The sequence below is a fragment of the Drosophila simulans genome, chromosome 2R (genome assembly GCF_016746395.2).
Source record: "Drosophila simulans strain w501 chromosome 2R, Prin_Dsim_3.1, whole genome shotgun sequence".
NCBI lineage: Eukaryota > Metazoa > Arthropoda > Insecta > Diptera > Drosophilidae > Drosophila > Drosophila simulans.
Window position 1 is genome coordinate 11,106,634 of NC_052521.2, and position 26,066 is coordinate 11,132,699.

General features: G+C 41.1%; 7 protein-coding genes across 10 annotated transcripts; 5 read left to right on the forward strand and 2 right to left on the reverse strand.

Annotated features, from left to right (window-relative positions):
* Window positions 1–156: 156 nt before the first annotated feature.
* On the forward strand, window positions 157–910 carry LOC6734360. Its single transcript, XM_002081345.3, has 2 exons — window positions 157–477; window positions 531–910. The coding sequence occupies exons 1-2, from the start codon at window positions 240–242 to the stop codon at window positions 749–751; spliced, it is 459 nt and encodes a 152-aa protein (XP_002081381.1). The 5' UTR covers window positions 157–239; the 3' UTR covers window positions 752–910.
* An 802-nt stretch (window positions 911–1,712) lies between these two features.
* On the forward strand, window positions 1,713–7,697 carry LOC6734361. 3 transcript variants are annotated; one of them, XM_016168009.3, is made up of 4 exons: window positions 1,713–1,857; window positions 5,067–5,291; window positions 7,046–7,213; window positions 7,272–7,697. In XM_016168009.3, exons 2-4 carry the CDS (start codon window positions 5,234–5,236, stop codon window positions 7,511–7,513), a joined length of 468 nt encoding a protein of 155 aa, XP_016027443.1. In that variant the 5' UTR covers window positions 1,713–1,857; window positions 5,067–5,233; the 3' UTR covers window positions 7,514–7,697. The 3 variants fall into 3 exon arrangements, with proteins under 3 accessions (XP_016027443.1, XP_016027442.1, XP_016027440.1); XM_016168008.3 differs by having other exon boundaries at window positions 1,740–1,960; XM_016168006.3 differs by lacking the exon at window positions 1,713–1,857 and adding an exon at window positions 2,300–2,405.
* Window positions 7,698–9,127: 1,430 nt separating this feature from the next.
* On the reverse strand, window positions 9,128–11,648 carry LOC6734362 (zingipain-1). Its single transcript, XM_002081347.4, has 2 exons — window positions 11,473–11,648; window positions 9,128–11,315 (listed from the first exon to the last, which is right to left on the reverse strand). Exons 1-2 carry the CDS (start codon window positions 11,566–11,568, stop codon window positions 10,389–10,391), a joined length of 1,023 nt encoding a protein of 340 aa, XP_002081383.1. The 5' UTR covers window positions 11,569–11,648; the 3' UTR covers window positions 9,128–10,388.
* A 1,293-nt stretch (window positions 11,649–12,941) lies between these two features.
* Window positions 12,942–15,933, forward strand: LOC6734363 (procathepsin L). Its single transcript, XM_002081348.3, has 3 exons — window positions 12,942–13,063; window positions 14,259–14,587; window positions 15,058–15,933. Exons 2-3 carry the CDS (start codon window positions 14,259–14,261, stop codon window positions 15,785–15,787), a joined length of 1,059 nt encoding a protein of 352 aa, XP_002081384.3. The 5' UTR covers window positions 12,942–13,063; the 3' UTR covers window positions 15,788–15,933.
* A 672-nt stretch (window positions 15,934–16,605) lies between these two features.
* LOC6734364 lies at window positions 16,606–18,323 on the forward strand. Its single transcript, XM_016168012.3, has 5 exons — window positions 16,606–16,866; window positions 16,934–17,203; window positions 17,264–17,533; window positions 17,592–17,876; window positions 17,933–18,323. The coding sequence occupies exons 1-5, from the start codon at window positions 16,639–16,641 to the stop codon at window positions 18,197–18,199; spliced, it is 1,320 nt and encodes a 439-aa protein (XP_016027446.1). The 5' UTR covers window positions 16,606–16,638; the 3' UTR covers window positions 18,200–18,323.
* Window positions 17,932–22,614, reverse strand: LOC6734365 (synaptogyrin). 2 transcript variants are annotated; one of them, XM_002081350.4, is made up of 5 exons: window positions 22,033–22,614; window positions 20,474–20,705; window positions 20,260–20,399; window positions 20,027–20,198; window positions 17,932–19,898 (listed from the first exon to the last, which is right to left on the reverse strand). In XM_002081350.4, the coding sequence occupies exons 1-5, from the start codon at window positions 22,159–22,161 to the stop codon at window positions 19,846–19,848; spliced, it is 726 nt and encodes a 241-aa protein (XP_002081386.1). In that variant the 5' UTR covers window positions 22,162–22,614; the 3' UTR covers window positions 17,932–19,845. The 2 variants fall into 2 exon arrangements, with proteins under 2 accessions (XP_002081386.1, XP_016027447.1); XM_016182110.3 differs by having other exon boundaries at window positions 17,932–19,901.
* Window positions 22,615–22,755: 141 nt separating this feature from the next.
* Window positions 22,756–26,038, forward strand: LOC6734366. The gene is made up of 3 exons (XM_016174481.3): window positions 22,756–22,946; window positions 23,077–25,828; window positions 25,883–26,038. The coding sequence occupies exons 1-3, from the start codon at window positions 22,815–22,817 to the stop codon at window positions 26,014–26,016; spliced, it is 3,018 nt and encodes a 1,005-aa protein (XP_016027448.1). The 5' UTR covers window positions 22,756–22,814; the 3' UTR covers window positions 26,017–26,038.
* Window positions 26,039–26,066: the final 28 nt, after the last annotated feature.

Here is a 26,066-nt window from a genome sequence, read left to right on the forward strand (position 1 = left end):
ATATTAGATACAAAATTTGTTTTAACATCAGTTACACTGATTATTTTCTTTCTTACGGCTACCGCAATAACTTTACATGCAATACCATCGCTATTCAAATAGTTATAAATAATTAGGAACAATCAATACAAGTGAGAAAGTTGTATTTTAAGTTGTTGTTTTTTTTCTTGTAATATTTATTTAGGGGTCACACTGGTGCACTGTTTTGGAAATTGTTTTCATATTCAAAACGCAAAAACATGGCAGAAACCACTGGTGTGCAGATAAAACTGGAACAGCAAAATATCAAGGAGCGCCTGAATCTGCACGTCAAGCGGCGCCTGCAGCAGGATGCGGATAATCCCGCCGAGAGTCCCGAATTGCTGCCCACCGATGCGAATGCCAAGCGCAGCAAAACGAAAGATGTTTCAAAACCAAGAAAACCCTACCAAAAACGCACAGAAAAACCGAAAACAGAGACGACCAAGTGCAAGAAAGGTATTTAAGCAGATTTAGCTAGAGATTCCCCCAATTACAGTATTATTTTGCAGTTGGACAATTGGGCAGTCCGGCGGGTGAAGTGGATCCAATGGATGACCAGGAGACGGAAGGCTTTTCCCCCGAGGCGCCCGATGGCAAATCCGCGAGACGGGATTGCTGCAAAAACGCCGACATCCTCAATATAGTTTTGAACGCTAAGAAACGTATTTTAATGCAGGATCCTGAAGTTCAGGCCTTCTGGACCGAAATAACCAATTGCATCAAGGGCTGAAATCTTTACTGGGGTCATTAGATCATAAGGAAATATTGTTGACATTCAGGATATAGTTCTTAAGTCGTTTTGTAATATAAATATCTAATAATAAGGCTATTGTACAAATACATACGTGTACTATTGGGTATGCCAATAAAATAAGTGTTAATCCAGAAATTGTTTTCTGATTGGGTTTCCACTAGATCTATAGTTTCTAAGTTTGTTTAAAAATAATGCTATTAATGAAATTATATAATGGAAAAATGATATAAAACGCGCGAATACATTTGGTCTATATAATGTGAAGAAGTAGTCAACATTATATAATATTTTAGTATAGATTTACAGCAGACACAAAATCGGCAGGTTTTCGGATCACTATCTTCAGTTCCAACCTTATTACATAATGACATGAACCGACTTTGCAATAAATACATTTGTTTTTGCTATAAACAATCTGATAACAATATTGAAAGCAATAATACTCATTTGAAATGGAAATTTTAAGCTTCTAACTAGCTACAATACTTGAAATATGAACAGTATTTTTAAAATTATTTTATTTTGTAGAAGCGATTCAAAAATATTATGAAATTTATAACATAACACTATTTTTAAATTATTTTTAAGGATCTATAAAAATCCAATACTCAATTGATAATTTCAAAATTATGAGAAAGAAGTAGTAAAGTAAGAATTTTTAAAATACTTTTTAAACTAATCGCAGAGTAAAATAATAGTTGAATTTATAACATAAAATTATTTTGAAAATATTTTTTAGGTGCTACAGATATCCAATACTCAATCGGTAATTTCAAAATTTTTAAAAAAATATGAGGAAGAAGTATTGAAGTTAGATTTTTCAAAATACTTGAAATTTATCGCAGAATATAAAATAGAGAATCGCCAGGGTTGTTCAGTGCGCAGTCTCTCTCTCGCGAAATTCTCGCTCTCCGGAGAAACAGAAACAGCTCGGCGGAAATCTCGCCGGACAGCTGCGGATTTGGCGGAGCGCTCAGAAAGAATTTCACCGTGTTTGGGGTTGCATCTACCGCGTCGCGTGACCGCATCAGAGTCCACAGCAAATCAGAAGGCCCTTGGCACACCAAATCCGAGCATTTGAAGTACGAATTCGAGAGTTTTTTTAGCCAGCGGAAAGGTAGCTGGAGAAATCGAGACAAGTGCAAAGAGTGGAAAGAAAAGTCGCGATTCTGGGCGAAACGGACTGTAAGCCCCGTGTTAGATAATCCCGCTTCAGTGGCGCGGTTCGCTATCGATTTAACTTTTTTCGCTTGGTTTTTCTCAAAAGGGCGCTCGCGCCCTCTCTCTCTCTCTCTCTCTCTGTCTCTGTGTCTCTTTCCCGCACTCAATATTCCTCTCTCTCTTTCGCTCTCGGCCGCTTTGACTTTGTGCTTCGTCCTTGCGAGAGAATTTGCACTGGAATCGCACTTAAGTCCGCCCACCCCCCGCGCACCCTTCGCCCACAACTATCCACCCGTTTCCACCCGCAAGCCTCCCCCCACCCACCCCTCCACCCATTTTCTGAGCCCTTTTTCTCTGGCATCCGCTTTTCTTTTCGCTTTTCATTTGGGGGCCCTTTCATTTCCACTTCGGTGTCATCAGCTTGAAATAGTTCGAGAGCCAGGAAAATTGTGAATGTCTCCACTCTTACGTAAATAAATGGAAAAGAAAACTGCATCGAAAGGGAAACTTTGCGGAAAACCATTGAAAATACTCGTGTGGGGGTCCTGGCATTATATAACTGCCCAAGTAAAAGTGAAAAGTGTGACTTCGAAGTGAAGCGGAAACACAGTGCATAAGTGATTACAAAACAAGTTGCAAGCGCAAATGGACGAACCATTTAAACTGAATAGTGGCGGATATAAGCCAGATAAGGAGAACAATACCTAACCTTAAAAACGGGCTAATTAACTGCTGGCCAAGTTCATAAGCCAGTGAGAATCCCTCGAATCCCCCGAATCCCTTAATCCTCGAGGTCTTCGCAAGGCATTACACAACAAAAGTGCAGAGCCAACCCCCCCGATAATTTTACCTGTGCCACCTGAGTAATTTTCCCATGCCACTTGTTCTGCTCGCGTTGTTGTTGCTCTTCTAGTTTTTCTTTTTTTTTTCGTTGCTCGTTCCATTTTTTTAATGGCTAAATCGATATGCCAGATTCGTGCTACTGCCAATTGTCTGGGCTCTTACATAACAACAAAAATAACCAGCTAAAATGAAAGAAGAAAGACCCACTGCCGCAGGATGGGTGCTCCCAAACATTTCCCACAGGAAATGCCAAAAGACGGAGACAGACGTTGGACGATGGAAAATGGCAGGAAAAACCATCGAGTGGGCTGGCTGAAAAGTGGTCGGCTAGAACAGCACCTGAACTGGGTCAGTTATTGAATTTTCCGGGGCTGGCGGAAGAGGCAGGGTGTTGCATGTCCTGCGAATTGCAAGCGAACAGCGAACGCTGATGGCTGACTAACATGAAAGCAGGCCCACTCAATCAAGCCACCCACCACATGTCATCATCCTATATATACGTATATAGCATTTAGATATCAAATATAGCCTGCCGATTGGAACTCTTCCTGTTTTGGCCCGTCAGCTGCCAGTTGACCAACTGAATGGCCGACATGACAACGGCCCCTTGGCTACCATATTGATTGGCTTTTCATTCGCTCGGCATTCAGACGTCTTGCCAAGCACGGCTTTGTATCCTCAGCCGGATGGATGGTTACCTGTGTGCCGTGTGCCAGAAACCCAAATCTCGCTGCTGGGCAGAACGGGGCGTATGCGTAATATTTCGTACCCTGTACGCCGACTGCCGCCCCATATTTTGTTTTGGAGTGGGCACCCCAACTGCAGTGCTCTAGAATCTATGGCTTCAGTGCATTGCACTTTTCTCGATTACGTGCCAATTGGAGGGGGCTTGGCGGGGGGAGTGGCGGGGGTTGTGTGGTTTGGGGTTTTGAATGGGGCCCAAATGGCCAACGCAACTGCAGGCAGTCCCGGAAATGGGATGACAATGTAATTACTTGAGTGGCCAGGAAATTGGCTGTTCAAATTCAAAGTGAAGTCACCGCGGGGGTCGCAGAGGGGGTCTAAATGGGGATCTAAAAGGGGGTCTAGTAAGGGGTCATATAAGGTCCATTTAGTCTCGATCAATATTTGGTAGTAGTTAAGGAAAAGGAAAACTTAATAAGCTCTATGAGTAGGTAACAAATCTTGTAAAGTTCTTAGGTTCAAAAATATATAAAACTATAATGAAACCATTTAGCAGATATTGTAATCAATATTACTAATAATTATAATTCAAACTTCAGACTTGAAGAATCATAAATATGCTCTTAAGTATTTTAAATAAGCAGTTGAATAGGTTCTTTTTTTAGATGGTTATACTAAATAAGCTTAATACATTGTTACAAAATCTAATCAGATTTGAGGACAATCCCGTAAGCAAAGCCCAACAAAGCCTTTTCACTTGACAGCAGTATAAAAAAAGAAGGAAAAGGAAAATAGATTCAGCCGACAATTGGAGGAAAATGGAAAAAAATAGGGGGATGGAAAGCCCATCGAAAGCACTTGGCCACAAATCGCAAACGTGGGCTAAACTATTAAAAGCGCCTGGGAGTGGGGCAGATAATACGAAGGTGGGGTTTTCCGATGGGCGGTACGTATTGGTAATTTGTTACCTAGCTACCGAGTACCGTTAGCAATTACCCACCATCCGGAAAAAATGGGGAAAAAAGTGGTAGTGTTGGGTGGGAAAATCAATTGGCTTGTGGGTGGAAAAGGGGGGGTAGGGCTGGCTGCAGCTGTAGCTGCGTTCGGGCAATCATTGCAATCCAATTAAATGGACAGTCGATCCCAAGACAAGAAGAAATATACAAAAAAAAAAAACATGGGTGAAAATTGGAAAACAGCAACAACGAGCAAGTAGCTCGTCGTTCGAATGCGTTCCACATGGGATCCATTGGCTCACTAATTGGGTCGCTAGAGGGCGCGCGTCATCGGAGAGCGAGAAGGAGTGAGAGAGAGAGCGAGCGAGTGTGTTGCATTGCGCCGTCGCCTTGCCGTCCCTTTCCGCCCCTCAACGCTTCCTTCCAAAATGCATTTGTCTTCCTCTTTTTTTCCGCTGCGTCCCACTTTCTGTTTTTGCCCCTTTTCGCTTCGCGTCTTCTCTCCTTTTGCATTTATTTTCGCCACCGCGATTTTCACTTTTCATTGCAGTCGAATTATATACAACAAAATCGGCGAACGTCATCGGGTTATTAGGAAATGCGCACAAAACTTATTTGCCTAACTTATCCAAATTCATTTTGTTTAGGCTAATATGCTGATGTAGCATTCAATCAGCTCGAAAAATTGTCCAACGAAGGGAACTCGTCAGCGAAACAAATTGTTGCTCCAGCCGCCGGGCAGAGAAGAAGTGAAAACATAAGCTCAAAAAGCAAAAAAAAAAAACTAATTAAAATAAATCCAAATACATACAAAATGTCGCCATTCATGGAGAAGACGTTGTTGTTGTTAGGCGTGCTCTGCTGCATACAAGGTAAGCCAAAGCACCAAAGTTTATGCAATGCAAAAAAACATACAGTCCCCCCTCCACACACACACACACACACACACACACACACATGCGTATGCAGCCCCATGAACACACACACACACACTGACGCAGTTCGAAGCCCTGACATTTGGCTTTATATAAATGCACTATATGGTGCAGAGAACTGCAAGGGTGGCACTTTTTTACCACTCGACTCACACCCTACAATTTTGTGTGCGGGTGCTACCCGCCACGCACATCGCGGGTACTTACAAACACACAGTATAAATCTGAACATGTAGACAAGACACCCCGTTGTGCGCGCACCCGAATCAATACGGTGCTCCGCGTCGCGGGTGCCGATCACACACTGCCTAAAAAGGGATGAGTGAGAAAAACACTTGTGGGTATACCGTTAAACACATGGGTGTTTCCAAAAATACTCGGGTGTTTCCAAAAATACTCGAGTGGTCTCGTAGGTAATCGAGTCACAGACAAGATGCGTAACTCCATGCGTTTTACACTCCATACGTTTACACACTATTCTTTCGGCGTGGCTCTAGACTTTGTCGAATACTTTGTAAAATGGCCATCATCTTATTATTATATATTATTATTATTATTATTATTAATTATATATATTATATAATATTTTATTATATTATATATTATTAATATAATATATATATATATATATTATATTATATATTATTATATATTATATATATTAATAACGTTATTATTATTTAAATATAGATTATAGTAAAAATAATAGTACATAATGTCACAAAATTCATTTCAAAAATTACTTTATATAAGAATATTTGTCATTAGAGTATTCAGGTAGCGACGTGTGAAAAATAAATAACGGAATGATTCGAAACGGGTGGCACCCTTTGAGTCCATCAAAGACGTGAGCACGAAATTTTTCTTGGGTATTCCCTTTTACCCTTCATTTCTTATACCCGTCACGCTTCCTCCCATACAAATTTTAGGCGTACAAAAAATGACCAGAGAACTGCAGCCCGCATACAAAAAATGACGTGCGGCCGATCGTTGACTGTGCGTGACTCACCCAAACGGCTCTTGCGCAGCAGGCCTCGGGTGGTTTTTTTACTCGTAACAAAAACACAACGTCGGTAAAACACTCGAGTATTTTGTGTTGCCGCAAGTAGGGTGTCAAAAAAAACGGGGTGCCTAGAGTACCGAGTGTTTATCGGGTGGACGTAGAGTGCGAGTGGCGGGCTGCAGTTCTCTGATATGGTGTGCCATAATTGCAAAGTTGGATATTTCTGTAGAATATATACATATGTATGTATGTATAAGGTCATGGGATCAACAGATGCCCATCTTATTTTGGCTTTAAATTTTAAATTCTATTTTCGTATTTTTCAACATTCAAAGCAATTATAAATGTTCGAAATAATATTTATGCATAGAAATTGGCAATCTGCCGATCAAAGCCAATTCCCAAATGGCTAAATTTAATCGTATCTAATCCAATTTAAGCCGCATTTATGTGCATATGTAAATTCAAGCTTTTAATCATAAACCACAAGCTAAGTGGATTAAGCTAACTAAAAGATACTTTAATAGGATTATTTAGATACGATGTGAGGATAGATAGTCAATCTGTAGAAGATGACTTCATCTATGTAAATCATATATATTCCAGTTAATACCATCTTACAGATACATCGTATTGGTAGTACTTGCTGTAATATTACTAATAAATAACCAATTTACTTAATTTGCAGTGACCACTGCCCTAATGTGCTACGACTGCAACAGCGAGTTCGATCCCCGCTGCGGCGATCCCTTCGAGCCGTACTCCATTGGCGAGGTGAACTGCAGCAAACAGGAGCCGCTGGAGCATCTGAAGGACAAGTACAAGCCCACCCTGTGCCGCAAAACCGTGCAAAAGAGTAGGTGCAGAATAGTAACCTAAAAAGTCAATAACTAATGCCAACTAATGCTCCATAGTTTACGGGAAGACCCGGATCGTGCGTGGATGCGGATACATCCCAGACGAGAACACCGACAACAAGTGCGTGAGACGCTCGGGAACCCACGACGTGGCCGCCATCTACTGCTCCTGCACCAAGGATCTGTGCAACGGGGCCAACTCGCCCGCTGGCCAGTGGATGATGCTGCCCCTCATCGTGGCCGCCGGATTGGCGCTCCTGCTGAACTCGAGGCACACAATACGATTCCAGAGCTCGTAAATTGGGCTCGAATTAGTTTCACTGCGTTCACCTGTACTTATCGTTTTCGCGTTTGTTTTCAATGGTTTTTCGATTCAGTTCTGCAGTTGATGCTCATTTAGTTGCATAATTTACTTTAATATATCATTTAATGTGTTCGTAAGCGTAAATTGAATAAGAATAATACGGAAATTAACTTACCTTATGCGTTCGCATGCATTATATAAATCAAACAGGATAAAACCGAAAAAGGTAACACACACTCTTTTGGGGGCAGTAATAAAAGAACCTTTTTTATGCCTTTGTTCGAAATTAATTTTAAAATACAGAAAAACTGCCAGTAAATGTCTCCGCCTAAAACAAAAAAAATTCAACCGTCGACCCTAAAAAAAGAAGTCCTTAGTAAGAAATGCAGATCCTTGATCTACAATATAAGTCGTAACCCAAAATAACTCAAAATCAGCGACGTAGGAATGCCCTTTTCCACGAGATCAAGCGAAAAAGGGTTTTCTTACTCAATACTTGTGGATTTATTTATGAAAACTGCGTTCTCTTCTTATGTACTTAGTTCAAATTTTAAAGATAAACATCTATCTTTGCGAGAAATACTTTGCAGTAACAAGGATTATTTTATTATTTGGTGTCAGTTATATTTTGGGATTTTATCCACAACCTTTGGAAAGTAAATCCATACTTTCATTTTGTTTTTAAGCTTTTGTTCTGTGAACTAGTCTCAATACTTGAGATCTGTTTTATGTAATTCAAGAATATAAATGGGGAAGGGCATCCTCAAAGGCAAACCCTATATGAAACCGATTAGTGCAAGTTCTAAGGATGAACACCAATCTTTACGGCAAAGAAGTTGCAATAATTTGTATTCATAACTCATTTGAAAGCAGAAAATCAATTTTCGTAGCGAGAAAATAAAGAGAATAGCATTGAAATTTATACAGAGTAAATAAATGAAACCCAAGGAGAATCCAACAAATACTAAATACGAGAAGGGAATAATAATGTTTGTCCATTGTAAGCTTCATGAAAACTAAACCATACTATATAGCCATGAGATCCCTAAGATACATTTTCAACGGATTTCCGCGAAATTCCGGCGGAAGTGGAGCTGCTAGCATGGCTGATATACATAAATCTTCCTAATACTTTAGACGGAAAGTGCATAAACATTTTGATTTGTGTCCCCAATACAATTCGAACACAAACCGAGGTACAGTCAACACAAAACATTGCAAGATATTAATAAACAGAAACACTAGCCAACATATAAAAACCAGTTACAAACACATCATTTTGTGTAGAAAACAAAAGCAAAAACAAAGATATATATATATATATATACATGAGAAATTGCATAAATTATATAACATTATATTTATTTAGTTAAATATTATTAAGAATTATACGGAAAGATAATAAGATAAATACAGAGAGAAGCGAGAGCATATGTAGATAAACCTAACTAATTTTAATTTATAAAATGATAACAAACACTAGCCGTTGTATCGTAATAGTGGAAAAATAAGAGAGTAATTAAATGGCGAAAAAGAAGGAAATTTAAAATCAATACCCCATTAACTAGTCCGAGTACTTAAGGTTCCACAACTAAACCGATTTCGATGGATAATTTCGATTTTGTTCTTCATCCGCAACGATTTTCCAAGGAAGTACCCTAAATATTGCAACTCAAGCACATCCAGAACAAAAACCAAAAAAAAAAAAGAAAAACCTAAAAACACAAGATCACGCAATCTTTATAAACTGCAAAATTATTGAAATAATAAAAGTCGTTAAATCACCTTTCAGCGTGAATCATATCATTGAGCTTTGCTTCACAAGAAGACGGGAAGACATTCTAAACCAAAAGTAAAAACTAAAAACTAAAACCTAAACTAAAACAAAACAAAATGCAAACACAACGTACATACATATATTTCAAATTATTTAACGCAATTGAAATATAATAACGAGAAGTATTTATAATAAAACGTTTCCAAACAAGTTACTGAAACTTAAAAAATTTAATGAGAACTAAGAGTAAGAAATCTACAGAAAGAACACACACCAAAAAAAAAGCTTTTGTCTGCGCTGGCTGAGTCGAATATTCTATAACCATAAATATAATACCTAAATATTATATATATCTATATAATTTCCTTTCGTTTTTATATCACAGCAACACGGATAGCAACAAAATGGGAAACTTATTTATTATGCAAGAGAAAACATAACAGAAAATGAAAAACACTGCAAAGATAATAGTATAAAATCCATAAGCAGATCAAAGATGCGAAAAACAAGAAAAGAAAAGAAAATAAAGTGAACTTGTTAATTTTTAGCATTTAAGTCTGTAAAGCTCCGCTTGTAGATGAAAAATCAATAAATAAACTAAATAAAATGGTAAATTCAATAAATGGAGACAAAAAGCTGTAAGCTTTCACAACAAAAAAAAGCAAACGATACTTTTTGGTAGAAGATGGGGGATTTCTTTCTAGATTACTCTATATATACTCAAGATCTCGATGAATCATCATAGCTTTATTTGATATATACCCAAATCTGTTTCTTGGATGGTTCTATGTTCGTTCCTTAAAAGCTATGAACTATCATAGATATAGATAGTCAAAATCTTGAGGTATCATCATAGTGTTATTATAGATATTCCTAAATCTGTTACTTAATTTCCTTAAGGTTTAGGTAGTTAATGAAAAGATAGTTCTATAATGTGTCTTAAAAACTACAAATTATCGTATTACTTACTACTTTAAAGTTTTTTAAGAACTTACAGCATCTTCTGCTGAATCCGAAACAAAATCTTCACATCAGAGTTTTCACATAAAACTTAAGTTTATTAACTTGAAATAAGGTTAGATCGGAATCCTTTTTAGGCAAGCGCACTGGGAAATACGGCATTCTTGGCAATGGGCTGATTGGACCTGCGCACGATCCTGATGTAGCCCTCCTCACCCCACGTGTCGCCGAAGGAGTTCAGGCAGCGCCAGTAGTCCAGATTGGAGTCCACGTCGTGATCGTAGCCCACGACCACCAGGAACTGCGAGCTCTTTGGGTTGCTCAGAGCACGCGTCTCCTGGACATAGACACCACTGGAGTACTGCATGAATCCAAAGGTAGCCGGATTGTACTCCACTATGACGGGGAATCCGTTCGATACGTAACGCATTACGGCGGCATCATCGTTGTCGGCCACCGTGGAATAGCCGGCCAACTTCACGCCCACTGACACGGAGGATGGGGGCTGGCACATACCTGGCGTTTTCAGGCTATTGTTATTCGGGTAGTCCACCTCCGGATACAGATACGCATCCGTCAGCTGGGTTAGATAGTTGAGGGCAGCCAGAGGCGTCTGTGTGCTGCATCCAGTGCCCATGCCCGCACAATCCAGCAGCTGCTGGGCGGACAAGGACGAGGGCGCCGGATTGGCCGACTGCACGGCATTCATGATCTCCACGGCCTTGGCGGTGGCATAGGCCCAACTACTGCTGCAGTTGACGCCCTGATCCTCCACCGCCACAGTGAGTCCGAAATCCGTGATGATGTCAAAGCTGGTGGCTGCCGCTTGACTGGTCGGTGGATCAGTGGGCGCCGAGGGCACCGTACTCACGGCCTTGGGAAGCAGGGCTGCGAACTGGATGAGTCGGATGTCCGAGAATTGATTCACTGCCTCGCGGAAGGTGGTGCGATTCCTATCGGCCTGGGCATTGTGCTGCGCCACCTGGTTGCGGTTGTAGATGAAGTAGTAGTTGGCGAAGTTGCGAGCCGACGTTGAGGGATAGGTCTTGTTGAAATTTTCCTGTGAACAGATTGAAAGTAATATAGTTTACCACATATGCAATTCTTTTAAATGCAATAACACAAATTAACAATAAATGTGAAGAGCTAGTACAATCTTGGCTCCACAATGATATTTAAATCCCATCCGAACTCCGTTTTGGCAATGGCCTACATACCTCGTAAGTTTGAAAGTCCACTAGATCCTGGCCATGATTAAAGGCCCATCCACCGTCGATGGTTAGTAGAAGGCAGCAAAGTAGCAACTTGAACATGACGAAAACCGAAATCCGCACCAACTAATGCCGCCAGAACCATGGAACGATCTTTTATAGGCACCGGCAAACTCTCCTTCTGATTGCAAACGCAAATAGAAGTTTACCATAGCGACTTACTTTCGCAAGAAAAGTGCAAATACTCGTAGATTTCTACGAGGCCTTGAATTCGCACTTGGCCTACAGCACTCAAACGTACTAGCCGTAGTATCCATATTCCGGGTTGGGTCTCCTCGATAAGCCGCCGTTGGAAGGAAAAGTCGGGGTGCGCTTTGTTTGCCCAATAAACTTGTCAAATGCCCCGTTTCGTATCGTTGCGATTCGGCGGTGGGTTCTCGTATCTCTGTTAATTCGAAATCCCCACTGGCCCAGTTCAGAAAAATAACACCCAAGCCCGTATGCCCAAGTGCCCATGGAGCATCGTAAACGCCCCTCTAATGCCAACTTATCGTCTAGTCTTCAGGTTTTGTCTTCAGCGCGCAGGCATGATTAATCACAGTCATACTTTGTGGCGTCCATAAAAGTTGCAACAGCGCTGATAGATAGATAGATACATACGTAGATGGAAAGATACATAGATAGATAGATAGGCCCGTTGGAAGACTTGGCCAAATTGCTGTAAACCAAGTGCTAAGTGAGTTGTTTGGCAATTTCCATCGCAGTAGTCTGATATATTCCAAGTAGTAATGCGGGATCTTCTTGAACCTCTTCAAATAGGTAAGTCCATAAGGGATTTTGGCAGTCAATGAACTTTTTAGCAGACGCAACAACAAATTCCGATTCCACGAATCTGTTAATTGAAATGCAAATAAATTGGCCAGCGATTCATTACTAATCAATCTCTTCATGGTTCAATTTCAATTTATAGTTATTGAAAGTCGAGACCATTACTCATCCGTTTGTAAATTTATCTTTCTTTAATTGTATTATTTACATAAAAATCAAAGTGTTACTTATTTAAAAGGGATATAATAGTACAAAGTACAAGCTTTATTTCGTAAATATAGTAACGAAAGACGCCTAAAAAACTTTCCTAAAACTTTGCTTGCTGCATTTAAATTTGTAATCCTATAGGCGCTACAACTGTGACTTCGATCTCATTAATTATTAACTATTTAAAAACATGTTTGACTATTTTCTCTTTTGTCTCAAATGAGTTAATATGCGATGTTATAGCCACCAACATATTGGGCAATCGACAATTACTAAGCATGCATATAATGAAGACAGCTATAGACCCATAAACCAGATAGCTCGTCGAAATGGAAGATGAATATGCTCTGTTCGGTATTCAAAAAGTTTTCCAATTGGTGGCCCATCCAGTTTTGGCCAGATGTCCCACGGTCCAGCTCCAGACCCTATAAAACCGAGGTGTGCGGGTCGAGCGCCGCTTATAATCTCGCCGGTCTTCGAGTCTTCAGCATCTTCGAATAGATTTGTGATTTGTGAACGCGGAAGGTGTTTTGAACATTTCATTCCAAGATATCCATAAAAGGTGATTAAGTCGATATTTTCAACATATTGTGCCGTGTGTGTGTGTGTTTTTTCCGATTCACAATGGTCCGTCGAAGACAAGAGAACTGCAATTGCAATTAAAACGTACATTCGACTCGAAATTTGATTTTAAATAGGGGAACCCATCGCCTTTCACCGGTCACAGCATGTGATCAGTATTTTATGGCAACGAAAGTGAAATCTTAGCCTGCGGTTGCTCAATCTAGATTTGATTTTGATTTATTTGGGCCCTCGATGGAGCCAATTTTGGGAGCTGAGGAAATAAAAGGAGAGACGAAGCCGTGAAATCATTCATACATGTCGAAATTCATCCGAATCGAATGCTTGCACTAATGTAATTATGCTAAGCATATGCAAATAAACTCATTCAGCCAGTAATTATTCACGTCTCATCGGTGATCGAATTCGCGAAATAGACCGGAAAAACGAACAGCGAATACTCTGCTAGTTACAAAAGTCTATTTAACCTGGCTAGATCGAATAAAGTTGAGTAATTAAGATACGATTTATGCCAGCGGATGATTAATTAACCATTAACACGATTGCTGACAGAAGCGGATAGTCAGCGGGATAGAAAAACCAATAATAACTAATTATTCATTTTTTATTCGTTTAATCGATCGTTATTGTTGTTGATTGTCTTAGAAACCATGTTGATTTCTGCATAAGCGATCATTAAACGGTTTAGTATGCTTGTTTAACAAACAATTTATTAGTTTCTTGGCTTTATTTTGGTTTTTGCCAAAAATGTTATTAATTTTCATTACTCACAAAGGTATAACAACATAATTTCTTATGTGAATGAGGACACTCCATTGAATATTCATTAAAAAGTATCTACTGGATGAACATGTTAACATCGAATAAGCGCATGGATTTTGAGTGTGGCATGTTTTCAAATTGTGCAGATTTCCTAGGCAGCAACGTTGGTTTTAATATTGCCCATAAATAAATATTGATAGCGGCTCCACTTATAGGAAACTCCACGATCTGCACGGCAGGTTGGTTCGATTGGAGGTGAATGGACGGGTCGAGTTGGCCAAGTGATTAACGTTGACAGATGTGGCAAGAAAAGGGGTCGCGGGATGCGATGAGTTGGGATGGGATGGTGTAACTATGTGTTGGCCAAGTGGTTACCTAACGCTTTCCACTCGCTCTGCTGTCCACCGTTCCAGATGCGGATGTGCTCACCGATGTGGCTGCAGATGGCGCTGGGACTGGCCCTGCTGGGTGCTGTGTCATTGCAGCAACTGCAGTCGTTCCCCAAGCTCTGCGATGTGCAAAACTTCGACGACTTCCTCCGGCAGACGGGCAAGGTGTACTCGGATGAGGAGCGGGTCTATCGCGAGAGCATCTTCGCGGCCAAGATGTCGCTGATCACGCTGAGCAACAAGAACGCCGACAACGGTGTGTCCGGATTCCGGCTGGGCGTCAATACGCTGGCCGACATGACCAGGAAGGAGATAGCCACCTTGCTGGGCTCCAAAGTCTCCGAATTTGGCGAGTAAGTAGCACCTTCTAACGCATATCTAGAGCTAGGGGGAAGTACCCTTTTGGCCATAAACGAATTATCACCCAGCTTATAACTTTCAAACGGGTTTTGGTACCGACGTCCACATGATTTGTAACATTACGTAGGTGCCCATTGGTTTCCCGGTTATGCTAATCAAGAAGTCAGAATTTATCAAAAATTCCGACCATAGGTCTGTGGTTTCCCGAAAACTATGAACCAAATGGGTGGAAACAAACAAAACCCTTCCATATCGAGCTTATTTATTGCGATGGAGCTCCATAAATAAAGTTTCCATATAAGTAGTATAGAACATTATGAATAAAATAAAATTTAAATGTAGTCTTGTTTGCCACTGTATAATCATAAAAATACCAGATTTAGACATTTTCAAGCATTTACACTAATTGAATTTAATCTCTACTTAATCGTCATACTAATATAAATTACTCTTACCTTTGCAGGAGATACACGAATGGTCATATCAACTTTGTGACTGCCAGGAATCCGGCGAGTGCCAATCTTCCCGAGATGTTCGATTGGCGCGAGAGGGGCGGAGTGACGCCACCGGGATTCCAGGGTGTGGGATGCGGTGCCTGCTGGTCGTTCGCCACCACGGGAGCGCTCGAGGGTCATCTATTCCGGCGGACTGGAGTGCTGGCCTCACTGTCGCAACAGAATCTGGTGGACTGTGCCGATGACTACGGCAACATGGGCTGCGACGGTGGCTTCCAGGAGTACGGTTTCGAGTACATACGCGATCACGGTGTAACGCTGGCCAACAAATATCCGTACACACAGACGGAGATGCAGTGCCGCCAGAACGAAACCGCCGGCCGTCCACCGCGCGAGAGTCTGGTGAAGATTCGCGACTACGCGACCATTACGCCGGGAGATGAGGAGAAGATGAAGGAGGTGATCGCCACGCTGGGTCCACTGGCGTGCTCCATGAACGCGGACACCATTTCGTTTGAGCAGTACAGCGGTGGCATCTACGAGGACGAGGAGTGCAACCAGGGCGAGCTGAATCACTCGGTCACCGTGGTGGGCTATGGAACGGAGAATGGACGCGACTACTGGATCATCAAGAACTCGTACTCGCAGAATTGGGGCGAGGGCGGCTTCATGCGCATCCTCCGGAATGCAGGTGGATTCTGCGGCATCGCCAGCGAGTGCAGCTACCCCATTCTGTAGGCTCACAACTGCGCCAGGCAGTTAGTTAGATAGTATAGTCAATTAAAAACCACGAATTTATAACTTTGTTACTGTAGTCGTAAGCTGAGTGGGTCACCACATCGATTCCATGAGTCACGCGGTTAATAAATGAAACAAGTGCCTTATCTGTTTGTGTTGCTTTCTTGGAAAATTCTGGGAAAATGGATCGTAGTCTTAATGGCTATGCCATATTTAATTTTCGGTCTTATTTTTTTTCGAGAACGATGTGGGATGGGATGTTGTTTGTGAAACTAATAAATTTCAATTTGGCAAAGTGGATAGAAAAGGAACACTGCACACATAACAAATTTAATATAAACAAGAGATAACGCTACAGTCGGGTGTCACGACTATTGTATACCCGGCAATCCGATAAAGCTGCAAGCAGCGTAACGTTTGTTTACGTCATTACCGTGGGCAACGTTATAGTCTATAGTCTATATATATACTCTATACTCTACATACACTTATGTAGATCTAGTTGTTACATTCTTTTCAACGAAACAAGCATGCCCGCCGAGTAATGGGTATAAAAACAGAGCTTAAATGTCTAATTAATTTAACTCAATACTGTTGCAAAAAATCATAAACCAATTATGCCAGTTGTTATATATTTCGTGGGCAAGGTCACTTAAATGCAGTTACTCTTTCGAAAGATCCACTTTTAAGAGAAAAGAGAGCAGATGAAAGCGCTCTCGTTGTCGGTTTTTATTTAGGTTTCTCTCTGAATGCAGATGATTTTGAGTACTTGCACAATTATATATGTATGTATTCCCCATATAATTCGCGATTCTCGCAGTGCGGAGCGCAGTACGAGAAGAGTGTTCAAGATGGGCTCAGCTCGAATTTTAGATGGCGTCACACTGCTCCTGTATTTCGTGGGCGTGGTTCTGGGCGTGCCAGTAAGCACATCATCACCTGCTACTCAAAAAATCAGTCCAGAGATTGGGGTCACTACTGGGAAAAGCCTCGCTGACTCATCGACACCCACAATTGAAAACACCTCTGGCTTATCTGAGCTCGAAGACGAATGCCAGTTTGCATGGCAAAGGTTCTTGGTAAGTTCTTTGATCCCATAATTCCAAGAATGGATCGTTCAAGGAATTGATTTGCATTTACTCCAAGGTCGACTTTGATGTACACTACGATAATGACTCCGAACGGCAAAAGCGACGTGATATATTCTGCGGAAATTGGCAAAAAGTTCGCGATCACAATTTAAAATTCGACTTGGGAGTTGTCAGCTTTAAGAAGGGTATCAACAAGTGGAGTGATCTTACCTTTGAGGAGTGGAAAGAGAAACAAACTCCCAAAGTCAAGCCAGAAATCGCTAGTGAATCATCAAAGGAGCAGCAAGACAAAGTTAATTGCCAGGCTGCATGGGAAAAGTTCTTGGTAAGATTAGCTAGGATATTTAAGCCAACTTGGTATTAATATGTATGATATGAATTACAGATTGACTTTGGAGCGAAGTATAAGAATGCAAATGAAACCGAGAAACGCCGCAATGTATTTTGTGCAAACTGGCGGGCGATCGTGGAGCACAATGTGCAGTATGAAAAGTGGGCAGAACCCTTCAAGAAGGACATAAATCAGTGGACTGATCATACTATTGAGGAACGAACTAGTCCTGCTCCCGAGATTTCTAAGGAGGAAACCACTACATCTGTGTCCAAGATAGAAAATTATGATATCATATGCCAGGCTGCTTGGGAGAAGTTCCTGGTAAGATATGTTTGGGTATTTAAAGAGTTTTTATTAAAGTTGCTGTTACCAATTGCAGATTGACTTTAAGCCGACATATCAAGATGATACTGAAACCGAAAAGCGACGAAATGTATTTTGCGACAACTTTAAGTCGATACATAAGCATAATGTTCAATACGATTTGGGAAACATATCCTTTAAGAAGGGTATAAATCAGTGGAGTGATCTGACCGTGGAAGAGTGGAAAAACAAACAGCGACCTGCTTTAAATCCAGAGTTTTCTAAGATTGAAACCACTACAAAAATATCTAAGGATAAGAAGGATGATAGTACATGTCAGGCAGCATGGAAAAAGTTTTTGGTAATATTTGGTTTGCAATTTAAATATAATCGGAAATTATTATATCTTTATTACAGATTGATTTTGGTGCGAAATATCAGGATGAAACAGAAACCGAAAAACGCCGCACTATATTTTGCGACAATTGGAAAGCGATTCAGGAACACAATGTGCAGTTCGAATTGGGAGTGCAATCTTTCAAGAAGGGTATAAATCAGTGGAGTGATCTGACCGTAGAAGAGTGGAAAACCAAACAACGACCTAATTTGGCTCCAGAGTTTTCAAAAGAAGAAACGACTACGAAAATAAGCAAAGAGAAGAAATATAAGAAAAACGTTTTTTGAAAACTATATGGTAAGATATTGTACTATGAAGATTTTGAGATGAAATTCGCCATCAGAGAAAGACACTAAAGCCTATTACTCACCTTTTAAATACACGCAAACAAAATATTGCAACTAACGCAAATAGAATACTTTATAGTTTGTTTTGGGTTGATTTTTAAAAATATGTATTTATTATTTCTTGAGGGGCTTTCCAGTTGAGAATCTTGCTTGAGGAGTTTATCTATTACAATAGTGTTTCGCAAATGTTCAAGCCGATTTTTTGGCTGGGTTCGCTATTTAAATCGATCATTAAGTTTTAAATGAGTAAATTTTGTTTTATGTTTCTTTCTCTACCTTTTTGTTTTATAACGCACACGAACTCTACATGATTAATTTATACTTGTATATTTGCTGAGATCCCCATCTCCTTGTTGCATTTAACAGGGCGCTTCGTATTACACATACAATCCGTAAATATATATAATATATGTATATAGTATTTAATTTAACAAATACATTTGTAGGTTATCGCAAGTTGCTGCACTAAGTGAACGTTTTTATGTAATCAATATGTTTACATTCATTGATATCTGAGTACATCGAAGTGGCCAACACACCCACTATTTCTTGAGTAGTGTAACCGCTTCTTTACAATGCATAATGGGTATTGTTGGGGCATTTATAGTTACTATACAAATCTTTTGGTAGGAAGGGTGGGGCAACAGTAAGCCTTGAACAAGCCCTATACCATTTCATATCTTCAGCGTGTTTTGCGAACCATAACTAGAAATATTCCTGCAGTAGTCTCCCGAGTACTGAATTCCTCACAACAATTCTACGGTTATTGGATCTCTTACGGTTTAGAATTTACATATTGTTTGGCGTTTATTGTAAGTGGTTGCATTTGCTGCTCATCTAACCAAGCATCGACCCTGGCCACAGGTTCTATATTTGTTGGGTAAATCTCAGATGGTAAATTGGATATGTGGTTTGAGCAGTGTGGTTCGTACATATGTCCTTCAGGTGGCCGAATCGCATCAACTATTTGCATCAACTATTTGCACTGCACGTGTGTAAATTTATCTAAAAAACATCATGTTTCCCTCTGTCTCGAGCTATTGCCATTGCTAACAAGCTGATCATCGGGGGACCAGGGTCTGGCACCAAAACAAGTCAAATCAAATCAATTCAAATGGTACGTACACGTAAACACTAAATAACTAACAACGTTGAAAGCGCGGTCTGCATGTATACATATGGGATATATAACTAGTTGTATATCTGTATAATATATATATATATATATATATATTGCAACAAATTTCCACTACAAAAAACTGCACACTCAACTTAAAGGGCTAGCTTACGAGTTATTCAAACTACTCCTCATTCGACCGATCCCATCTCATCATTGGATATATCCCCTGACTCTTCCAATAGCTAAAGCCAGTGCGTGGATTGGTTTCTGCTGCTGCTGCTGTTGCTTGTTGCATCAAGTGTTATTGTTATTGTTTCGGTTACTCTTGTTATATGTTCGACATCGGTGTATATGGTTAAAGCCAACTTGTGTGTTGTAGCTGTTTAGTCGTGTAAATCCTTGCCAGTTGCACTACAAAATCGAAGTGAGTGTGTGCGGACAACGGAGGAGCAAGTGTGGTAATTCCTTAGTAGGTGGGCTGCTGGTACTCCATTCCGGATTGCTGCTGCTCCATGCCTCCTGCTGGGAAAAAAAACTCAGATTAATCACGTGCCAAGTGTATGAGGATCATCAGACACATATTATACTGATCAGATTATAAGTAAGAATGATTATATTATATCCCATAAATTGGACCATGAACTCACCCTGCTGGGGCTGGCCAAATGGTGAGGCGCTGTACTGGTCGTTGTCGTTATCCATGGAGTAGCCGTAGGCCTGCTGGTGGACCACGTTGGCGGGATCCGTTTCAAAGGCAGAGGTGAACTCATCGCCGGCGCCGATCAGGAAACGCTTGTAGGCCATCAGGGCGCACAGAGCCTGCAGAAAGAAGCCAAAAATCAGGAAACTTCTCCAACCAAAAGGCCAGAGATCTACTAACCCAGCTGACAATCGAGAAGAGGCAGAACCAAATGGCTGTTTTCATGCTGCCAGCTCCGATTCCCAGCGGCGGTGGGGCGGAGGAGCTCCATTGCGACCACAAGTACAAGAAGGCCACGAAGTACATGAAGGTCCAGAGGGCTGCGACGATGGATTGCCATTAGTTATGTGCTGTCAGAGGGAATATATATGTGTACTTGGCCAGAACTACTTACCCGAGAAACCCATGTCGGCCATGACGTAACGCTTTCTGCTCTTCACCGACGACATCCGTTCGAACAGGAACTCGCCACCCATGAAACCCATGGAGGCCAGGAACCCGAAGACGCCCACCATGTTGCCATACTTGCAGGCCATGCCGTCGCCATTATAGAGGCAGTACTCCTTGCCATCCTTCTCCGTCCAACCCTCCGAGGATATGCAGCCGAAGACCACCACCGAGAATAGCTGGAAAAATCAAGAGAATTTCCAAATGAATGAGGGCGCCCATTAACATTTAATGGTCCTTTTGTATGCACACAGAAATGTTGAAGATCTGAAAATGACTCAAAGTGCCATTAAATCAACTATAAAGCTGACCTGTTTTAAACAATTTAATTTATCGGTTAAGTGGTCTAAAAGTATGAACTAATATGTGATTGTAGTTTTCAGTTTACTAACAATTTTTAACACAATTTTCGGATTTTGTCTATCAAATCATCACTTTCTTATTGCTGATATAAAACTCGCACTCCACTATTGATTTTCTTGAGCAGGTGCAACAAACCAGAAGTTCAAGTACACAGACAACGCGGCAGACACGTACTTATGTTTGTGACCCAATTTGCGGAATGAAGGCCAAGTTTGGTTTGTTTGGCCAGGAAGAAAAGAGCGGGAATGGCTCTGCAATCGCAGAGTCCTTAGTCAACAGCGTGGGCACATATTACGTATACACAAATGGATAGCAAACAGGCGGTGTGAGCTAAACGCCCCCTCGGTTATACCGTTTTCCCACTTCCCTGCTGACGCACATCAAGTCGATGGCAGAATGAAGTCCTAAGCCTAGTGGCCAATTGCCCGGGCACCTTACCACATTTAATTATAAAGCTTTCATGGACGTGAGAGTTTTTATAGTCCCTCTGCAGCTGAACACCAGAGCACTCCCACTATTTAGTGGCACATATCCCCAGCGCCCCTCTGCAGCGGGTGTAAACAAATCGGACCTTTGAGTGCCACTGCGTTTATGTGGCAGCATTCGCGATTTACTTAGATTCTGAAATTACGCACGCTTTCTGCCACATTTACGAGCCAGCCATTTAATCGGAATGGCACATAAAGGTCACTTTTATCGCGGCAATTTCAAAGCAATATATCTAAAAACCTAATTTTATTAAAAGCATTGGGAAAAGAGGGATCTTAATATTGCTTTTATATTTTTTTCAGTTCATATTAAGAAAAGCTAGATAAATTCTTGTCATTCTAAATTATTAATTTTTTATATTAAAAGAATATGACTTTAATTTTTGAATCACAATATTTTTAGCTTTTAGAAGGCATTTATAACACAATAGAGTTGTCTTACGCAATATGTATGAATTGAAGAACATGTATATTTAAGCGAAAAGCTAAGCAATGTTAAGATCCTATGTTAAAGTTCCTGGAAGGACATAGCTCTCGCATTACTTCATGAATTATGCGCGGTGTAAACAGTGTGACAATCGGGTCATGTGAGTGGCGTGTGCGTCCACAAATCCCAGCGATTCCCCGGACGCAGCTTGTCCGAACCCGAACTCACCCAGCAGAGGGCCCTGATGACTACTTGGGGCTTCATGGCGAACGTGAGGGGGTCGAAGGCGCCGCCAGCCTTGCCGCCCCCGTAGGCGCCACCGTTATTGATGCTGAGTATCTGGTTGAGCATGTCCATGGTGATGATGGGTCTCTGCTGTCCGGATTGCACTGCTTGCTATGGGGCGCTCTCCACTTGGCGTTTTCGCTGGCTGTTGTGAAAAATCGAACGCTTCTTGGGTCCGTGGGGCCAAGGGCAATGTGGGGGCGGGCTGGCCCACTGCTGTGTGTGTGTATATGTGTATATACAATATACCGTGCGTGGTGTGGGTGGGTGCGCTCGAGTGTCTTCTCGCAATTATGGATTACGGAACGGAATGACAATCTTCGTACGCAATGTTTGTGTTTGCCCACTCGCTTTTCAAATTCACTTTCCGTTATGCGCGCACACAACAAGACAATTCACAAGCACTCGCTCGTCTGTTTCAATCAATGCATAATTGATGAACAAATTTCAAGGGCCTGATTTTCACTTTTACTTTTTGCCAGCTTCGCTCTCAACGCAATTTCGACTGCCAGCGCGCAGGACTCTTGCCAAATAAAAAGTATCTCAGAGCTGCAAGAATCTAAGCGCCTTATCTTGGGGCTCTGTTAGGCTGTCGAGCCACAGCGTGCTGTTAAGCGCGGCCAGTGTGACCATCATTGAGTTTTAATTCAAATTGGATTTTTCGATTGTGGGGGAAGCACCATAAATTCATTGTTGTAAGGATTCTTGCGTTTGGAGCTCATTCAATGTCTGCGTTTCACAAGCCGAGCATCTGCTGGTGCAACTACCAGTCAAATCCGTACAAGCAGATACATCAGAAGATACGAAATTATTGTGCGCTAAATAGAAAAAGTTCTGGGAGTCTAGCTAAATTTCAGGTACGTAATGTTTGCAATGAATCATTTCAAGAACTACTTGAATACAAAACACAGTTCATAAATACTTATTTTGACTATAACTACGTTTGACAAGTTCCTAATCAGCTGCTTATTTAATTTTAAACTGTAGAGCTCCCAAAATATATTGCTTAATAATGGAGCAAAGGTGCCACAACTCAGCGATAAAGAGATTTACGAAATTTGCTGTAGTAGCAAGAAACGAAATTCAATTCATTGTAAGAAGAAGGAGGATAGTGATTGGATAGAAAATAAATATTTTTCATCTGAAATGGAAGACAAAAAAAATCATGTACCGGGAAAACAAAAGAACATGAGAAATCCTGCTAAAATGGGAGGTGAAACAATTAACCCATACGCAGTATCAATATCAATAGCTAAAAGACCACAAGCTTCGGGGAATCGCAAGAGCCCCTTTTCAAGACCCTCCCTTCAATTTAAATTATCTGAAAGCACATCTTTTAAGTATGAAAAACAAAATGCCCAACAAACTACTATCCCCAATAAAAATCCAAAAGGGTACGAGGAAAATGGAAGAAAGCTTAAAGAAAACGGACGTGGTCAGGATTCAAAAAAGTATGACACTATTAAACAAAATCGGAATAATAAACGGAAAGGTGTGGACAAATTTCAGCAAAAAATGGACTTTAAGAAAACTCAAAGTGCTCGACGGACCCATCGATTTGAAAAAAAGAAAGATAATCATTATCGTAACGCCTTCGAACCCCAGAAAGCAACTGAAGAAACGAAAAAGCCCAAATCATTTTCTGAAAATTCAGAGCAAGCCCTGTTTAACCAATTTTCCAAACAAAGGGCATCCAAGAGCAGTCTGAGGAGAACAGTGGAAGTGGACACATCCGTGGGTATTTACCGGAAGGCAAAGAAGGACAATAAGTCTGAAATGAGCTCAAAACCCTATAGCTCTTTGATTGGGAAGGTTAATCAAGAGGTGTCCGAAAACTTTACGACACTGAGGAGTATGCACGAATTGAAAATTCCAGAAGTACGTACTTCAGACCGGATAAAAACTTCAGCTCCGTACACCGAGACCTTTGATAAAATGCTCGAGGGTAAGGCTAACAAAATTTCAGAGTTTCATCCAATTCTAAAGTCATCTAATCGGCTTGGACATTCCTCCAAGTTTTCCTGGGCATCCAAAAAAAAGCTAAAAGGCAGGAGCAGGACTGAAACAAGTACGTTTGATAAACTTTTAAATCACAGCGATATGGCGATGCCCGAACATCATCATTTCCTAAGGAGCAGGACTTTATTGAATTCCAAAAGAGACAAGAAGGAAACCACAGGAAAATCTAAGCCAGATAAAGATCTAGAGCCAGGTTATGGACTCCATGATAGCAAAACCTACAGAAATATGAAAGGCGATAATAGGAAAGAAAATCACTCAAAACCATTTGGACAAATGCTAAGTGGCAAGGAAAAGATCATACCAGAGCTAAACCGGGCTTTGACCAGCCGTTTTCGAATAAATCATGACGAAAAAAGCACAAATAATTCGTTCTGGATGGAGCAGGATCCCATAATGTCCACGTCCCTTTATGGGAATTTACCAATTGTCGAGGAGCCTGTAGTTTCGCAGTCATCTGAGAAAGTAATAAAACCGAAACAGACCAAAGTTATGCGGCCCTATCAGCAAATATCTGTTATAAAAAAGCCCGAAATTTTGCAAGCTATTGGGAAATATTCTGTGGCCAAGGAAGCGGGAGCTCCAAAAAAATCGGGTACAATTCCGTTGGCTGGGCCCAAAAAAAGAAAGTCCCAGCCTCAGAGCACAAGCCGATCTCGTACATCAAGTGAGTTCTCTTCCGGATCAATTTGTTCTTTGAGGAAACGCTTTGCCCCCACTCCTGGACGGAAGATAAGACTTAAGAAATTCTTTTACTACATACAGAATTCAATGCCAGATCGGAAAATAATAACCCAGATGAACTCGAAGAATCCAATTTCGTATTTGAAAAGCGAGAAGAACTCTTACTATGGCAGGAGTCCGAGTCAGACGTCATCGGATAGGTACCAACCATCTTTAGGATCGATAATCAGCACTGTGAGCATTGCCCAATCTTTGATACCTAAGCTACAGAAAGAGCACAAAAAGGATGAACCGCATGCGGATGCGGACGCACACTTGTTCGCGACCTTTCCAGAGGACTACGATCCAGTTGATGGCATAAAAAGGACAATGAACGACATTATAGCCGGTGTGGCAAAGGAAGATAAATTCCATGAGAAAACCCATAAGAAATCCCAGTCGCAGCGGGCCAAGAACAAGTCCAGGATGCAGGAATATGCATTGGAAGCACATGGAAATGTCGTGAGCATCCTATCCCTGAGGAGGACGAGCCAGGAGGTCAAAAACCGAGAGAGTCAAGCTGTCAGGGATTTGCATTTTCGGGAACAAATGCGGGAGTCTTTCTACGCCAACGCAAGACCCTCTGTGCAGGCACGGATCGATAAACTGATGAAGGAGGTTGCTATCCGCGACGACTTTCGACCCAAAAAGAAACCACGCGATTTTGTGACGGAAAATATAGTCAGGCTAAGTAATATGCAACCGACTAAAGGATCCCAGGCGGTGGATGAAGTTAAGCCGCAAAGGAAGTACCCCTCTTTGCTTAGGATATTGGCACCAAACGAAGAACCTGTCCCCAAGATTTCCGAGGAAAAGATGTCACCGGAAATGCATCCGCGGAAACCTGTTAGAATACGTCTATATTCCGACAAAATCTGGAGGGACCAAATGGATATTTATCAATCGGAAATGAACAAACCGCCTCCAGATGCCAAAGTCTGTCGCCTAAGTGATAGGAAAAAATGTGATTGCTATCTTTGCAAATTGCTTTTGAAGGGTAAGTTAAGCAATCTTTTATCTCTACGGTAACAAATAGTTGATCTCCTTTTAGGCAAAAACCAACATGAATCCAACTTTATGAAGAAAACAATGGCACAAAGGCGTCGATTGGAACTCCGTTCGTATTATCTTGAGTTACGGAAAAGGGAAAGGGATCGGGAGATGTACTCCCCTAAGATTTGCTGAACTAAATGATACTTAGAAGCAAAAATTAATCATTGGAAAGTCATGATATA

Excerpts from the sequence above, each read along its gene's own strand:
- LOC6734363 (XM_002081348.3), top strand. The coding sequence starts at position 14,259 with ATGCGGATGTGCTCACCGATGTGGCTGCAGATGGCGCTGGGACTGGCC. Across the intron at positions 14,588-15,057 it reads AAAGTCTCCGAATTTGGCGA|GAGATACACGAATGGTCATA; the intron begins GTAAGTAGCACC and ends TTACCTTTGCAG.
- LOC6734365 (XM_016182110.3), bottom strand. The coding sequence starts at position 22,161 with ATGGACATGCTCAACCAGATACTCAGCATCAATAACGGTGGCGCCTAC. Across the intron at positions 20,706-22,032 it reads TCATCAGGGCCCTCTGCTGG|CTATTCTCGGTGGTGGTCTT; the intron begins GTGAGTTCGGGT and ends TGATTTTTCCAG. Across the intron at positions 19,902-20,026 it reads ATTTGGCCAGCCCCAGCAGG|CAGGAGGCATGGAGCAGCAG; the intron begins GTGAGTTCATGG and ends TTTTTTTCCCAG.
- LOC6734364 (XM_016168012.3), top strand. The coding sequence starts at position 16,639 with ATGGGCTCAGCTCGAATTTTAGATGGCGTCACACTGCTCCTGTATTTC. Across the intron at positions 16,867-16,933 it reads TTGCATGGCAAAGGTTCTTG|GTCGACTTTGATGTACACTA; the intron begins GTAAGTTCTTTG and ends ATTTACTCCAAG. Across the intron at positions 17,534-17,591 it reads CTGCTTGGGAGAAGTTCCTG|ATTGACTTTAAGCCGACATA; the intron begins GTAAGATATGTT and ends TACCAATTGCAG.
- LOC6734360 (XM_002081345.3), top strand. The coding sequence starts at position 240 with ATGGCAGAAACCACTGGTGTGCAGATAAAACTGGAACAGCAAAATATC. Across the intron at positions 478-530 it reads GACGACCAAGTGCAAGAAAG|TTGGACAATTGGGCAGTCCG; the intron begins GTATTTAAGCAG and ends ATTATTTTGCAG.
- LOC6734362 (XM_002081347.4), bottom strand. The coding sequence starts at position 11,568 with ATGTTCAAGTTGCTACTTTGCTGCCTTCTACTAACCATCGACGGTGGA. Across the intron at positions 11,316-11,472 it reads TGGACTTTCAAACTTACGAG|GAAAATTTCAACAAGACCTA; the intron begins GTATGTAGGCCA and ends ATCTGTTCACAG.
- LOC6734366 (XM_016174481.3), top strand. The coding sequence starts at position 22,815 with ATGTCTGCGTTTCACAAGCCGAGCATCTGCTGGTGCAACTACCAGTCA. Across the intron at positions 22,947-23,076 it reads GGAGTCTAGCTAAATTTCAG|AGCTCCCAAAATATATTGCT; the intron begins GTACGTAATGTT and ends TTTAAACTGTAG. Across the intron at positions 25,829-25,882 it reads TTGCAAATTGCTTTTGAAGG|GCAAAAACCAACATGAATCC; the intron begins GTAAGTTAAGCA and ends ATCTCCTTTTAG.
- LOC6734361 (XM_016168009.3), top strand. The coding sequence starts at position 5,234 with ATGTCGCCATTCATGGAGAAGACGTTGTTGTTGTTAGGCGTGCTCTGC. Across the intron at positions 5,292-7,045 it reads CGTGCTCTGCTGCATACAAG|TGACCACTGCCCTAATGTGC; the intron begins GTAAGCCAAAGC and ends CTTAATTTGCAG. Across the intron at positions 7,214-7,271 it reads CCGCAAAACCGTGCAAAAGA|TTTACGGGAAGACCCGGATC; the intron begins GTAGGTGCAGAA and ends AATGCTCCATAG.